The sequence below is a fragment of the Narcine bancroftii genome, chromosome 5, assembly GCF_036971445.1.
Source record: "Narcine bancroftii isolate sNarBan1 chromosome 5, sNarBan1.hap1, whole genome shotgun sequence".
Taxonomy (NCBI): Eukaryota; Metazoa; Chordata; class Chondrichthyes; order Torpediniformes; family Narcinidae; genus Narcine; species Narcine bancroftii.
Genome location: NC_091473.1, coordinates 170,041,019 through 170,056,439, shown reverse-complemented (window position 1 = coordinate 170,056,439; position 15,421 = coordinate 170,041,019). Strand labels below are relative to the sequence as shown.

The following is a 15,421-nucleotide window of genomic DNA, read 5'->3' as shown; positions in this document are numbered from 1 at the left end:
ATGACATGGTTAGCCTCTGAGGAGAGATTATGTCAATACTCGCTGGTATTTAGAAGAATAAGATGAGATTTTACAGAATTATACAAAATCCTGAAAGAAAAAAAATATGATAAAAGCAGTAAAGTTGTTTCCACTAGGAGGTGATACTCGAAAAAGAAGCATAGCCTCAAGATTTGGGAGAGAAGACAGAGTTGAGGAGGGATTGCTTCTACCAAAGGAAACAGTGGAGTCTGCCTCATTAAGTATAGTTAAGACCAGATCAAATTTTGTATAAATAAGGGAATGAAAGCGTAGGGAAAAGGCAGTAGCTGAATCAACTGCCATTTTCAATGAATGGTGGAGCAATTTTAATGAGCCAAATGATCAACTCTTGTGCCTCCTTCTTATGTTCTTTTTCCAGTCAAGCAGGCTGCTTTATAATTGTGATTGATGAAGAGTGTTGGTCAGATTTATGCAGGGAGAGCCTGACATCAGTGATCAATGCCAGACTTAGATTAGTACAATACAATTTCTTACACAAATGGTATCTCACACCACAACAATTTCATAAAGAAAAACCAAGGATATCAGAAATGTGCTTCAGTGTGTGTTATAAATTGATACTTGTATGCACTCCATTTGGACCTGCGTGAATGTGAGACCCTTTTGACTTGAATTATCTAATATATTAACTAGGATTATGGGAGTAGACTTCCTGCTGGACCCAGAGTTATAATTATTGGGAAATCTGGTGGACGTGGGCAGAAAATTAACCAAATTCCAAATTAAATATGTAGATATTGCCCTGACAGTAGCAAAAAAATGTATTGCGATCATCTGGAAGTCCGACTCCCCCCCATTCATTTCTCAATGATCCACAGAGATGCACAACTGGACTATGGAGAAGATAACATAACTTAAGAAATAAATACAAGACTTTTGTCAAAATATGACCACTTTATCAAGAGTACGTTAATGCCCAGTTATAATGGTAGCTCAAAGAACTAAAAATCTGATAAAACACATAAAAACTGCAGTGGTGAAGTACCTCAAAGAGTAGAAGTAGATTAGAAAGGATGGCAGTTCGCTGAATTTTTTTTTCCCTTTAACATTTTCTGCTTTTTCATTTGTTTGCTTTTCTTTCAATATTTGGAGAGGGAGGGAGGGGAATTTCAAGTAAATTAATATTATATTTGAACCACAGAAACAAATTGAACTAAAGAATGTATAAATATGTTAAAATTGGAAAAATAACATTTAAAAAAAAAAGCAGATTACTTTGTCCTGGATTGTGCCATTTTGTGAGTATTATTGGTGTTGTACTTGTCCATACAGTGAGGAATATTTGATCACACTCTTGATATTAGTCTTGTAGATGGTTTGTCAAGAAGCAAATCCAAGGATAACCAGCCTCTCACATGTAATGCAAATGTTACTTGTCACTCAACAGCTTTTTTTTTGTGTATATATAGATCAGTTTACTAAATCTAACAGGTATATTGATTGAATGAAATATGGCAATTGAATTTTGTGAAAAAATAGCTTAATAATTTATTTTGCCATTAACTTTTAAGTCATAAATATTTTTATGAAGGTGTGGTTAATGCAGTGATTAGTGCAATGCTGTTGCAGCACCCGCAATCAGAGTTCGAATCCCATGCTATATGTAAGGAGTTTGTATGTTTTCCCCATGTCTTCATGGGTTTCCTCCGGGTTCTCTGATTTTCTCTTGCCATTCAAAATGTACCAGCATTACAGGTCAATTGGGTGGCATGGGCTCATGGGCCAAAAGGACCCATTACCTTGATTTATGTCTTAATTTAAAATTTAAATTTAGATTGTAAATTTAATTTTAAAAAAAAATTTAGACATACTGCACTGTAAAAGGCCAATTCAGCCCTACGAGTTCATGCCTTGCAATTTATACCCTATTAACCTACACCCGAACAGTTTTGGTGGGAGAAAACCCATGCAGACACAGGGAGAACGTACAAACTTACAGCACGGGATTTTAACCCTGGTCCAGTCCTGATCACTGGTGCTGTTGAGCATTGTGCTAACTGCATTAGGATAGGATTTATGAATTCAGAGAATTATGTATAAATATAATGTCACTTTCCAAGATTTCTACTTGAGCTAAATTCAACACTCAACATTAGAATGACTGACAATCTGGATAATTCCTTTTCAAAGATGTGACCTGATATAAACTGAATGCACAAATTATATGTAAAAAGATTTGCTCTAAGATCAACCAAGTAATTTTCTTTAGACAGTTTCCAATTTCCACATAATGCTGAACATTAATATTCTGCCTTCACAGATACTTGGTTATTTTGACTATGCTTTTACTGCGATCTTTACTGTTGAAATCCTGTTCAAGGTAATATATATTTTTTTGCTTGCCTCAGTGAATGATTAAAGCAAACTCTTTAAATCATTTGATTTCTTTACAGATCCTAGGCTATGCAGATTATGTCTTCACTAGTATGTTTACTTTTGAAATCATGTTGAAGGTAACAGTGGTCCAGAATGTTGTGTGTGATAACTAATGGGTTTATTACCTTTTTGCACAAAAATCTCACTGCAGCATGGTGCATGCATTCTGAGTGATATTTCTGCAGCACTTCATATCAAATACACTGCTAAACTTTTAAGTTATTGGCCAGTAGGTTCTTTCAATCTAGACACTCAAATAGAAGTCTGTGGTCGAGCGAATAATTAATAGAATTATGCACATGATTTTTAACATTTTTGTTTTCAAGCACAACATTTTTCATGCAATTGGATCTTATGACATATTAGAAACTTGCATTTAATTAGACTCCTCAATAAAAATTGGTGGCATCGACCCTAGTCTAATCTGCAAAGTTAAGTTTTGACTGGTGATTTAAATGAGTAGTTAAAGATAGTTGAATAAAATATCAAGAAAACAAAACAATCTACCTTTGATATTTTTATTATTATATTCAGGATTTACCTCTACAGTCGATTACAATAAATCATTAAAACAAGCTTTATTAAATCATTAATGCATGCTTTGTGAGTATAAGAAAGGAAATGCACCGTTTTTCCAGGAATCTTGTATTGAGATAGTGCCGAGCTTTGTTCATAACTTGCGAGTTTCTTTAACATTTTAATTCTAGTTAAAAAATTAAAAAAGGAGCAGAATACCTAGCTTTTGTCAAACTGAAAATTAAAAAATTTGACTTTTACAAGATGCTGCCACGTTAACCTGGAATTTCCTGAGTGTGATCTGCTCTCTGACCATTGCCTCTCACATGCGAGTGCTGGAACTTGCTTTCTCTAAAGCAAAGACAAACCTGTAATTCCCTATGGGACTGTTCTTTGAAGCTGAAGTCACCATTTCTAAGAAGAATCTGGGTGTAATATGTCATTAGCTGAACTTGATTTTAATTCCACTTAGCAATGAGAAGATAAATTTGAAAGCAAGCAAAACTAGCAATGTGACTGGATCCTTAATTATCAAGTAATAATAAATGGGTTCAAAATATGCAAATAAACTGATAACAACCTAATCACCAAAACATTATTTAAAATGAAATGGATCCATTGAAGCAATCCATTATTTCAGAAAATTAATGGAGAAAATTTTGATCTGCAGACTTGCTGAGATAATAAATCGAAAGTATAATCGGCAATCCTACATGCTGCTTGTAGCGACCCATGGCCATCGCTGCAGGCCGACACAGAAGATGCCATTCGAACACAGCCATTGAGTGGGTTGTACGAGGCATCAGTGGCCTGTTCCCATTGGCTGCTACAAAATAGGCTCTACCAACCATTTGCCAACAATGGATCGCGCAAGGGCCAATTGGTGTCCAGAGTGGCACAAACCACACCCATTGACGACATTGCAGCAAAACAGGCTAATCCAGCCAATCGCTGATGACGGGTCATGCGGACACCAATCAGAGCCTGAAGGGACATGGGTCATGCCCATCAGTCACTTGGCAGCCTGGGCCTGCCTGACTATTTAAAAGAGACCAGACAGTTCATTAAATCAGTGACAACTGCCCTCCTTATTGTGTGTGTCTTATTTCCAAGCTAGAACCTCAAGACACACCACAGTGGTGACCTCAACTGGTCCAAACAGCGTTTTTGGACCCAACGCTGAATATCGAAATGGAAGACCAACCTTCAGTCGACGAGGTCTCCCTGAAGCTGCTGAACTTCTGGATGTTGCAGCCACAGGTGTGGTTCCAGCAAGCTAAGGCACAGTTTGCCATTCACTGGATCTCACAGATGACACACACTACTACCACATAGTGAGCGCCCTCAACCAGGACATCGCAGCCCGGATCATTGACTTCCTTCAGCAGCACTTTTGGGCTCTTGAGGCGCAAGCATGCAGCACGGGCTGCTGTATATGGACGGTTTGGGGGACAAGGCCCTTCCGCCCTCATGAGCAATATGCTCACTCTCAATGATGGCCACACCTCTTGCCCACTGCTTCAGCAGATTTTTCTGGAGTGGCTGCCTGAAGCCATCCAGCTGCTCATTGCAGAAGAAGATTTCGATGACCCCAGAAAGGTAGCTTCGGGCTACGGGCAGCGTAGAAAGAGGCCTGCGCGATGCTGGAACAGGTGAGACACCTCGACAACAGTGACTAGCCAAGAAGCCTGCCGACTGACCAACCACCCGAGCAAAAGACCCCACCGGTGAGCTGTACTGTTTTTATCATCAACGCTGGGATTCAGAGGCCCTTTGATGCCGCTCTCCCTGCGTGTTCCCGGGAAATGCCAGAGGCGTTTGTCATTGATGGCTGCCATGGCCAGCATATATCAAAGCTTGCTTCATATACAAGACTCCTTATTGGGCTGCTAGTTCCTGGCCAACAATGGGGCTGAAGTCAGTGTTCTTCACCCCACCCCTCACAGCCGAAGGAAGTGCTGAGAAATAAGGGCCGCCAATAACTCAAACATACGCACCTTCATCACCCAATCCCCATCGTTTTGGTAACTGCCATTTTATCTGGAGGTCTACTTTGGCATCCATTCGGCAGCCACTCCTGAGATCTGACTTCCTCCAAGCCAACTCTCTGCTGGTGGACATTAAGGGAAGGAGCCTGGTACGCTCAAAGACTTTCCAGTTCCTTTCACTCAGTGGCAATAGACGCACAGCTCCGCACCTACGTTCTATAACTGCTGCTGACAATGAATTTGCATGCATTATTGCCGAGTTTCCTTCCATTAAAATGCCATATTTCACCTCTTCAACACCCAAAATTGGGGTGCGGCATCAGATCCTCACTGGGACCTCCCCTCCATGCCAATACGTTGCCTGCCCCCTGATAAACGTAACCTGGCAAGGGGGGAATTCCGTAAAATGGAGGAGCTTGGTCTTGTACAATGGTCTGACAGTCCATGGGCCTCACCGCTCCACATGCTTCAGGAGGGTGGAGGACATGTGGAGACTACTGATGCCTCAACGATGCAACCATGCCCGACAGATATCCGGATCCCCATGTGCAAAACTTCACCGCTAACCTTCAGGGGGCCTGGACGTTCTCAAAAGTTGACTTAATTCAGGGCAGTCAACAAATCCCGGTCCACTCGGATGATATCCCCAAGACCGCAATTATCATCCACTTTGGACTTTTTGAGTTCCTCTGGATGTCTTTCGGATTAAAATATGCAGCTCAAACCTTTCAGAGGTTAATGGATGCAGTGAGCTGGGATCTCAAATTTGTTTTCATCTATCTTGATGATATTCTGATAGCTAGCCGTGACCACGCTGAGCACGCTAGTTAAGATTTCTGTGCACTCACCTGATTGTGTATGGGTTGTTCATTAACCTGGCAAAATGCCAGTTCGGCCATGAGACTATTGACTTTTTGGGGCACCAGATTAATTAAGTTGGGGCGAGGCCACTGCCCAAGAAGGAAAAGGCAATTCAGTCATTTGCTAGACCAAATACAGTCAAGGGCCTAAAAGAATTTGCCTTTATGATTAATTTTTACTACCTATTCATACTGGCAGCAGCCCGCATCATGAAGCCATTATTCTCCCTCATTTCCAGTCACAGGAAAGACATTATAAGGATAAATGAGGCAGCTGAGACTTTTCAATCCACTAAGGATGCCCTGGTCAACGCAATGGCCTGATGCCCCAACGGCCCTCACTGAAGATGCCACTGATACAGAGATCGGGGGTGTGCTTGAGTAACTGGTGCATGGACAATGGCAGCCTCTAGCCATTTTTAGTAAGTGCCTCCGGCCGCTGGAACTGAAATACAGTGCATTCGACCATGAACTGTTGGCTCTGTATCTGGCTGTGAGTCATTTTCAATATTTCATAGAGGGCAGGAAATTCCAGGTCTTCACTGATCATAAACCATTTATCTTTGCTTTCATTAAAGTTTCAGATCCATGGTCAGCCAGGACACCTTCCTTATATTTCATAATTCTCCACTGACATTTGTCACATCGCGGGAAAATCCAATGTGGTGGCTGTTTCATTATCCTGACCCACCATTTCCATCATACATGCCCCACCACAGGCATTGACTACACATCCTCGCTTATCAGACTGCAGTAGCTGGCCCACAGCTGGAGGATGTCCCAATCGGTCCAGGTAAAATGACTCTCTTGTGACATGCCCAATCATCCCTGCCAATTAGAAAAGACAAATTTTCGACATGGTCCACAATCTGGCACATCTCTCCATTTGGACCACTGTTAGAATAGTAGCTGACCAATTCATGTGGCATGGCCTCCAAAAAGAGGTCAGCTGGTGGGCAAGGACTTGCACACAATGTCAGTCTGCTAAGATCCAGACACACATTAAGGCCCCCCTCCAGACTTCAGAACCACCATAGTGAAGGTTCAGCCACATGTGCATGGACATTGTTAGCCCACTGCTGGTGTCACGGGGTGCCTGATACCTCCTCGAATCAGCCCTCATGGCCATACTCTCAGGCCACTGCTTGACAGATGAACTGCCATGGGTCTTCCTGGGCATTCGAGCTGCATCCAAGGAGGATGTGTACAGCGTGCCCTTAGTTATCCTGGGAAAATTCTTGTCTAGTACCCCAGAAGACCCACCAGACGCCACCCTAGCCAGACTGCGTGAACGCTTGGGAATGTTTGCCTCAATGCTTCCCAAAGCACATGGCTATCCCCGATCTATAGTTCCCAAAGACCTCAAGATCTGTAAACCTGACTTCGTGAGGTGAAGCACTCACCGCCACCATTCCAAAGACCATATGAAGGGCCATGTCACGTCCTCCAACACAATGAGTCCACCTGCATTCTGGACATCAGTGGCAGGGAAGAGACTTTACAATTGACTGGCTCAAACCAGCACATTTGAACAGCAGTCAACCAATTACACTCTCAATCCCTCGCCGCAGGGGCAGGCTTTCCAAAGGTACTAATACCTCTCTGATCACTGGTTCGGGGGGGGGAGGGAAGTGGGGGGGGAGTCGTGTAGTAGGCCAACACAGAAGATGCCATTCGAACACAGCAATTGAGTGGGCTTCACAAGGCATCATCGGCCTGTTACCCATAGGCTGCTGAAAAATGGGCTTTGCCAGCCAATAATCAGTGATGGATCATGAAATTACCAATCGGCACCCATGGTGGCACAAACCACACCCGTTGATGATGGTGCAGCATAACGGTCCGATCCAGCCAATCACCAACAGCGGATCATGAAACATCAATCAGAGCCTGAAGGGACGTGGGTCACACCTGTCAGTCACATGGCAGCCAATGTCTGCCTGACTATACAAAAGAGAGCAGCCAGTTCATTAAAACAGTGTCATCTGCACTCCTTGTTTGTCTAATTTTGGAGCTAGAACCTCGAGACTCACCACATGCTAATATTCTTTGGCTTGGCTTCGCGGACGAAGATTTATGGAGGGGGTAAAAAGTCCACGTCAGCTGCAGGCTCGTTTGTGGCTGACAAGTCCGATGCGGGACAGGCAGACACGATTGCAGCGGTTGCAAGGGAAAATTGGTTGGTTGGGGTTGGGTGTTGGGTTTTTCCTCCTTTGCCTTTTGTCAGTGAGGTGGGCTCTGCGGTCTTCTTCAAAGGAGGTTGCTGCCTGCCAAACTGTGAGGCGCCAAGATGCACGGTTTGAGGCGTTATCAGCCCACTGGCGGTGGTCAATGTGGCAGGCACCAAGAGATTTCTTTAGGCAGTCCTTGTACCTTTTCTTTGGTGCACCTCTGTCACGGTGGCCAGTGGAGAGCTCGCCATATAACACGATCTTGGGAAGGCGATGGTCCTCCATTCTGGAGACGTGACCCATCCAGCGCAGCTGGATCTTCAGCAGCGTGGACTCGATGCTGTCGACCTCTGCCATCTCGAGTACTTCGACGTTAGGGGTGTAAGCGCTCCAATGGAAGTCCAATGGAAGTCAGCCTGGAAGTCAGCCTGAAGAAAACTGAGGTCCTCCATCAGCCAGCTCCCCACCATGACTACCAGCCCCCCGACATCTCCATCGGGCACACAAAACTCAAAACGGTCAACCAGTTTACCTATCTCGGCTGCACCATTTCATCAGATGCAAGGATCGACAATGAGATAGACAACAGACTCGCCAAGGCAAATAGCGCCTTTGGAAGACTACACAAAAGAGTCTGGAAAAACAACCAACTGAAAAACCTCACAAAGATAAGCGTATACAGAGCCGTTGTCATACCCACACTCCTGTTCGGCTCCGAATCATGGGTCCTCTACCGGCACCACCTACGGCTCCTAGAACGCTTCCACCAGCGTTGTCTCCGCTCCATCCTCAACATCCATTGGAGCGCTTACACACCACATGCTAATATTAGTGCCATGCCAAAAGGCAAACATATTTCTTTCTCTAATTATTTCATGGAGACCAGTGGTTTTCAAATTGACCCCCCCCCATCCTCCCCCCCCAACTCACATTCCAGCTTAAGCAATCCCTAAGCCTTCAGTGCTCTGTGATTAGAAAGGGATTGCTTAAGGTGGTGTGTGAGTGGAAAGAAAAAGTTTGAATCGCACAGTTTCATAACTCCAAAGGAAATAGGCCGATGACAATTTTTCTCATGCAAAATATTTCAATAACAATTGGGTCCCTTCCCACTCAACTAACCCCAAAAGCAATCCCTTACTAATCAGAGAGCACTTATGGCAGATGGATTGCTTAAGGTGGAATGTCAGTTTAGGGGAGCAGTTTGAAGTAGACCATCATAAAATTTCACTGAAATTCCTAAACTAATGCATTTCATTACATTCAGCTCAGCAAAATTTTAAATATTCATAACTAGTTATATATTCATGACTTATGTAATGGGATAGAAATATGAAAATTGTAGGGAACTTTTATGTGGCAATCACTTGTCGATTTACAAAAGTAATTGCATTACCCTAGTTTTCACAATGTCATCTTCCCATTGAATAAATTAGGAAACATGCATATTCTTTATTCCCTGATGATGTAATTTTGGCTTTTCCTTGTGTGAGCATGAAGGTTTTAAGCATGGAGCCAGCATGATCAGGCCACAAAAACTACAGTACTAAAATATTGGGATTTAAAAAAATATTTTTTTACACACTTCAGTGATTTGCAAACAAGTTTCCAGGTCCATAGAAAGATATGGTGAATAGTAACCACGTCAAGACTCACTGAGGCTTGGAAAACATTGAAGGATCTTGGCCAAGCAAGGACCATGTTTCTGTTTGCAGAAAAGGTGTTACTGACCAGTGTTTAAAACATCTGATGATGAACATATGTTCTTACTGAGAAAGTGAAACCTATAAACTTAAATAAGGTTTTAGAGTATAATACCTGAATAAGTTAATTGTATAACTATAATGTTCCATGCTTTATTCATACTTCACAGACGTTTGAAGATTAAACTTTGCAATGATTTGAAGTTTGTAATTAAATGTTGACCATACCGATTCATCTGTATGGCAAATAAGTGGGAAGTGGAGGAATCATTCTAGAGAAGTTTAATACTCAGGATTATGGACTTCTTGAAGAAATTGTCATTGTAGTATAAGTATTTGGGCTATGTTTCCCAGTCCTTAGCCTCAATTCTGCTTTCTTGCTGACCTATGGTAACTATTCACCCTTGACTTCCTTCCAAAGATGCATGATTTTCTGAGGAAAAAAACAGTTAACCATCTTTGTCTTGAATGGCAGACCCTTTGTTTTTGAAAAGTTGTCCCCTGAGTTTGTTTCTCCCACATGAAGATATATCCTTTCCATATCCACCCAACTTAGCTTTCATTCTGAAATTGATTGCTCTGATAGAAATTGAGTGGCACAGACTCGAGGGTTGAGATGGCTTGTTTCTGTGCTGTATGTCAAAGGGGCAGTACATGGTTGGCATAGCAGTTAGCGCATCTCTTTTACAGTGCCAACGATCGGGACCAGACCGGTGTTTTAATCCTGCCCTATTTGTAAGGAATTTATATGTTCTCCCCTTGTCTGCCTGGATTTTCTCTGGGAGCTCTGGTTTATGCCCACTGTGTAGGTTCATGGGGTGCAAATTGGGCGGCATGGACACATGGACCGAAATAGACCGTATGTCTAAAAAAAAGAGAGAATTTATAAATGATATTGGACTGATGCTGCTGTAACTATCATTCAATTTCTACCTTAATATCCTTTTTTTTTCCTTTAGATGATGACATATGGAGCATTTTTACACAAAGGTTCTTTCTGTAGAAACTACTTCAACTTGTTGGACATCTTGGTTGTGGGGGTATCACTTATTTCTTTTGGAATTCAGTAAGTGTCTGTTTCTGGTAAACAAAAATAAGCAATTTTTAGAATATGTGAACATATATTGGTGCAATTTGTTTGCTAGTTACTCCCACAAACATCTGATTTGTAAGTTAATCCATTCCTTATGGATATAACTGAACTTACTAATTATTTCAGGTATAAAACCAAAAAATATTTTAAAGATATTGACCAAAACATAGAAAAGCAGTTTTTAAGTTGAAAAATTACTATTTACTCAATATACTATAAAGTCCTTTGAAACATCAGATGACAATACCAATTCCTTCTGCATTTTATTTATGTCTTCCACATTCTTGGGCAGTCCATCAAGAATGACTTGTTTCCTCTGTAATTCTGTGGGTTTATTGCAGGACCTTGACTCTCTTCTCATTTTTTCCTGCTGAATTTTATATTTGCATCTGGCTGCACTTTTATCATGCAGTTCAACAAATGTACACCATCACCACAGTTTTGTGTATACTGGCATCAGAACTTCAGCAGATAAATTCCTAATTCCTGGCTAAATCCTCTCCTCTGCTTTCTAAATTGGCTAAGCATTGAAATGTATCCATATTTAATAACAAAAAATGATTGAGGTAATTTTAAACTTCAAGAGAAAATTAATTTGAGCACTGGTATAGAAATGGCTGCACATTGTTCTTCACTGAATCCAAAATTAGATTTTCCTCACCATAGATTCCACCTTTCTCCAGATAATGAGAAGAATTTCCCTACTTCAATGTTTTATCTCACCCTCTCTCCTACCTCATCCCCATCCCCTCTCATCCCCTCTCTCTCCCCTACACTCACCTTTCTCTTTCTTTCTCAGTGCTTTATTTCAGCTCCCAATTATCTACTTAATATTTTTCTTCTCCCTACTTCTACCCTTGCTTCATTCCTTGTGAACCAAGGTGACCAGGAATGTTCCCCTCCCTTCCCCCACATCAATGCACATGCATGCATACATACACATGCAGTTCTCTTAGCAAGATTATGAGTTTTTTTTCCCAAACCACTGCCTCGCCCCTTGCCATCTCTTTTATTTTCTCTCTAAAGAAGTTTTTCTTGTTCACACATCTTAAACATCTATATTCCCAATCCCCTGTCGTATTGGTCCTGAATCTTTATTCAATTGATTTTTCCCCAATCACATCAATTTTTTATGTATTATTGTTTGCAATAAACCACTGATTATCAATTACTGTATCTCTCAGCATTTCAAAATATTTTAACTCATTTCCTCAAAGTCCGTAACCTTGCATGTATGCTTGGGAGACTCTGATCTTTTCTTCATAAGTTTTTCCAATGACTGCTATACATTTAATTTTCCTCTGTGAATCAAATCTTCATTAAATTTCCCTACTTTAATTACTAAATTAGTGTACTCAGATGAATTTAGCTAATCTCGCTCTTGTGAAAATATCCTTATAATTTCTTTATCATCATCTATGTTTAGTTAATTTCAACAATTCTGCTCATGAGCCTTCTTCCTCCTCTTGTCTCTGCCTTAATCACTCTTTCCCTCCATTGCCTCTTTATCCTATTGTCCCTTACTTTACCTTATGTGAATTTTTAATTTTAACATGTACTTGCTTTGAAACTCTTCAAAACTTTTGATTTTTTTCCTCCATTGAGAGATCTTTAACACTTCACCACTTGTCCTGTTGTTATTTACCATCCCACTTCTATTCTTTGCTCTATTTTGTCTTTTTCCCAACCCACATGACTTTGCACTCTTCAGGGATCACCTTTCAGAAGTTTAAAAAATCACAAAGGGCATAGATAGAGAAGGTAATCGCATGTTTTTTTCCCAACCCACATGACCTTGCACTCTTCAGGGATCACCTTTCAGAAGTTTTAAAAAATCACAAAGGGCATAGATAGAGAAGGTAATCGCATGTTTTTTTCCCAACCCACATGACCTTGCACTCTTCAGGGATCACCTTTCAGAAGTTTTAAAAAATCACAAAGGGCATAGATAGAGAAGGTAATCGCGTTTTTTTTTCAAATTAGGGGAGTTTAGGATTAGCGGGCATGCAGGGCACATTTTTCTACACAGTACTGAGTATATGGAATGAGCTTCCACAGGAATTGGTAGAGGCAGATACATTTAGACTCTGCCAGTGCCAGCGCCAGCCAGGGAAATGCAAAATGGTTCCATCTGCGTGGGGGATTAAATGTAACCATAAATTATGATACAGCTGCAACATGACTTACCCACTTTTGTATTTAATGGCCTGTCCAATGAAGCCAAGCATGCCATGTATCTTCATGACCCTCTCTACCGTTGTGGTAACTTTCAAAGAGCCTTGGACCTGGAACACCAGATCCCTCTGCATATCAAGCGTTTGGGTGCCATAACCATTAACTGCACATGTTCTCATTCCATTTGACCTCCCAATGTGCAATAGCTCATTCTTGTCTGGATTAAACTCTATTCTACCATTTCTCATATCTGTCACTGCTCTTTATCCAGTTGTATTCTTTGATAGCCCCTCTACACTGCCCACGACTCCACCAATCTTTGTATCATTTGTACACTTGCTAAACCATTTACCTACATTTTCATCTGAGTCATTTTATATATATAATATGCCGAGCTCTCCACTGGCCACCGTGACAGAGGTGCACCAAAGAAGAGGTACAAGGACTGCCTAAAGAAATCTCTTGGTGCCTGCCACATTGACCACCGCCAGTGGGCTGATATCGCCTCAAACCGTACATCTTGGCGCCTCACAGTTCGGCGGGCAGCAACCTCCTTTGAAGAAGACTGCAGAGCCCACCTCACTGACAAAAGACAAAGGAGGAAAAACCCAACACCCAACCCCAACCAACCAATTTTCCCTTGCAACCGCTGCAACCGTGTCTGCCTGTCCCGCATTGGACTTGTCAGCCACAAACGAGCCTGCAGCTGACGTGGACATTTACCCCCCTCCATAAATCTTCGTCCGCGAAGCCAAGCCAAAAAAGATATATATATATATATATATATATAAATAAAATTATTGCTCTTGATATTTGATGAAATGACCTGTAGATTCAGTGCCATAATTATGAAGGAAAGCTTTTTTTAAAAAAATTGACATCTAATAAAATGAATTCATTTCCCTACTATGTGTAAAATATTATAATTTGTAAAACATAATCAATAAAATTGATTGTCTTGTCATTAGAAATATTTTCATCTTTAATTTTAGTCCACGTTTCAAGCTTTGATTTTCAGAATTCTTTTTAATTACTCTCAATTCTTTTTGACGCTTTCATTGGACAATGTGGAAAATGTACCATGAGAGTTGAGGTGTTCTGTTTGTTAATGCCCATCGTTCTTTTGGACTGATTACTATCATTGATTAGAAATGCATTCAAGATGAATGCATTCACTAATTTGTCAGCAATAAAAGAATAAATGATCAACAATAAATAAGCATCATTGTGACTGGATAATTCTTACCCTGATTTCTAAAACAAAACAACAGAAAAAATTAATTATATGGTCATTCATAGTATCTTCAATATTTTCCAAAATGTTTTTCCTGAACGAGTGAATGTGAATTATTTCTCACTTCTGCACAGGTCGAGTGCCATTTCAGTGGTGAAGATTCTTCGTGTCTTAAGGGTTTTAAGACCACTTCGAGCAATCAACAGGGCAAAAGGACTAAAGGTTTAATTTGTCTATTTTCTATCGAACTCAATTCTTCATGAAAATGAAAAGCTAGAACTCTTTTGCTAATGCTATATTTTCTTTACCTTACAGCATGTAGTTCAGTGTGTATTTGTTGCTATTAGAACAATCGGTAACATCATGATTGTTACAACTCTTCTGCAGTTTATGTTTGCTTGTATTGGAGTTCAGCTGTTCAAGGTAAATTTTGGTCATACTTTATCTGCATTTTTCTTTCAATTCACCGTCAAGTTAGCCTAAAATGAAATAAATTATTTTTTAGGGTAAATTCTACCGCTGTACAGATGAAGCAAAACAATTTCCCAAAGATTGCAAGTAAGAAAAAGAGAAATGTTTTACCTTTGTTGTGACCATTTTGATTTTGACATTTACTCAATAGGTTATTGAGCCACCTTAAAATAAATGTTATTTCTTTATCTTTATTGTGAAAATATGGTTTAGTCATTTTGTGTCTCTTGGATCAGTCGATTGGTGCGTAATTGCAATGGCTATTGATCTATTCTCACCCTTAATGCCTCTTCAGAAGTGTTGGTAAAAAGATAAGGGAAGACCAAATGACTTTCCCTTAAGATTTTCTGTCTATTTAGAAAAATCACTGCTTGGGACCTTCCCATTCATTCAGATTCTGATTTATTGTCAGAGTACACACATGGCATCACAAAAAATAATGAGATTCTTTTTCCTGTGGTGAGGCAGAATTGCTACTTATTGGCAGTGCAAAAAATTCTGACTCACTACACATATAAACAAATAAATAAATGTAAACAAACTGACTGTACAGTACAAAGAGAAAAAAAGTCAGTAAAGTGCAAAAGTAAGATTCTTTAAATAAGATCTGGATTGGGTTTGTTGAGGAGTCTGATGGTGGAGGGTTAACAGCTGTTCCTGAACCTGGTGGTGCGAGTCTTGTTGCACCTATGCCTTTCCTGATGTTTGCAGCGAGATCAGAGCTTGAACTTTGATCAACCTTGATGAAGGGCTCAAATCTGAAATGTTGGTTATGTATCTTTATCTTTGCTCCAT

The 15,421-nt window shown here is 40.6% G+C and overlaps 1 protein-coding gene across 14 annotated transcripts in view; it reads left to right on the top strand.

Moving 5' to 3' along the window:
• Positions 1–15,421, top strand: part of LOC138764176 (voltage-dependent L-type calcium channel subunit alpha-1D-like) — a 427,400-nt gene that overhangs the window by 237,351 nt on the left and 174,628 nt on the right. For all 14 annotated transcript variants that reach the window (XM_069939715.1, XM_069939725.1, XM_069939713.1 and 11 more), the window contains 5 exons: positions 2,303–2,362; positions 10,613–10,719; positions 14,290–14,377; positions 14,471–14,578; positions 14,661–14,713. In XM_069939715.1, coding sequence (XP_069795816.1) covers positions 2,303–2,362; positions 10,613–10,719; positions 14,290–14,377; positions 14,471–14,578; positions 14,661–14,713 — 416 coding nt within the window. The remainder of the gene's footprint in view (positions 1–2,302; positions 2,363–10,612; positions 10,720–14,289; positions 14,378–14,470; positions 14,579–14,660; positions 14,714–15,421) is intronic.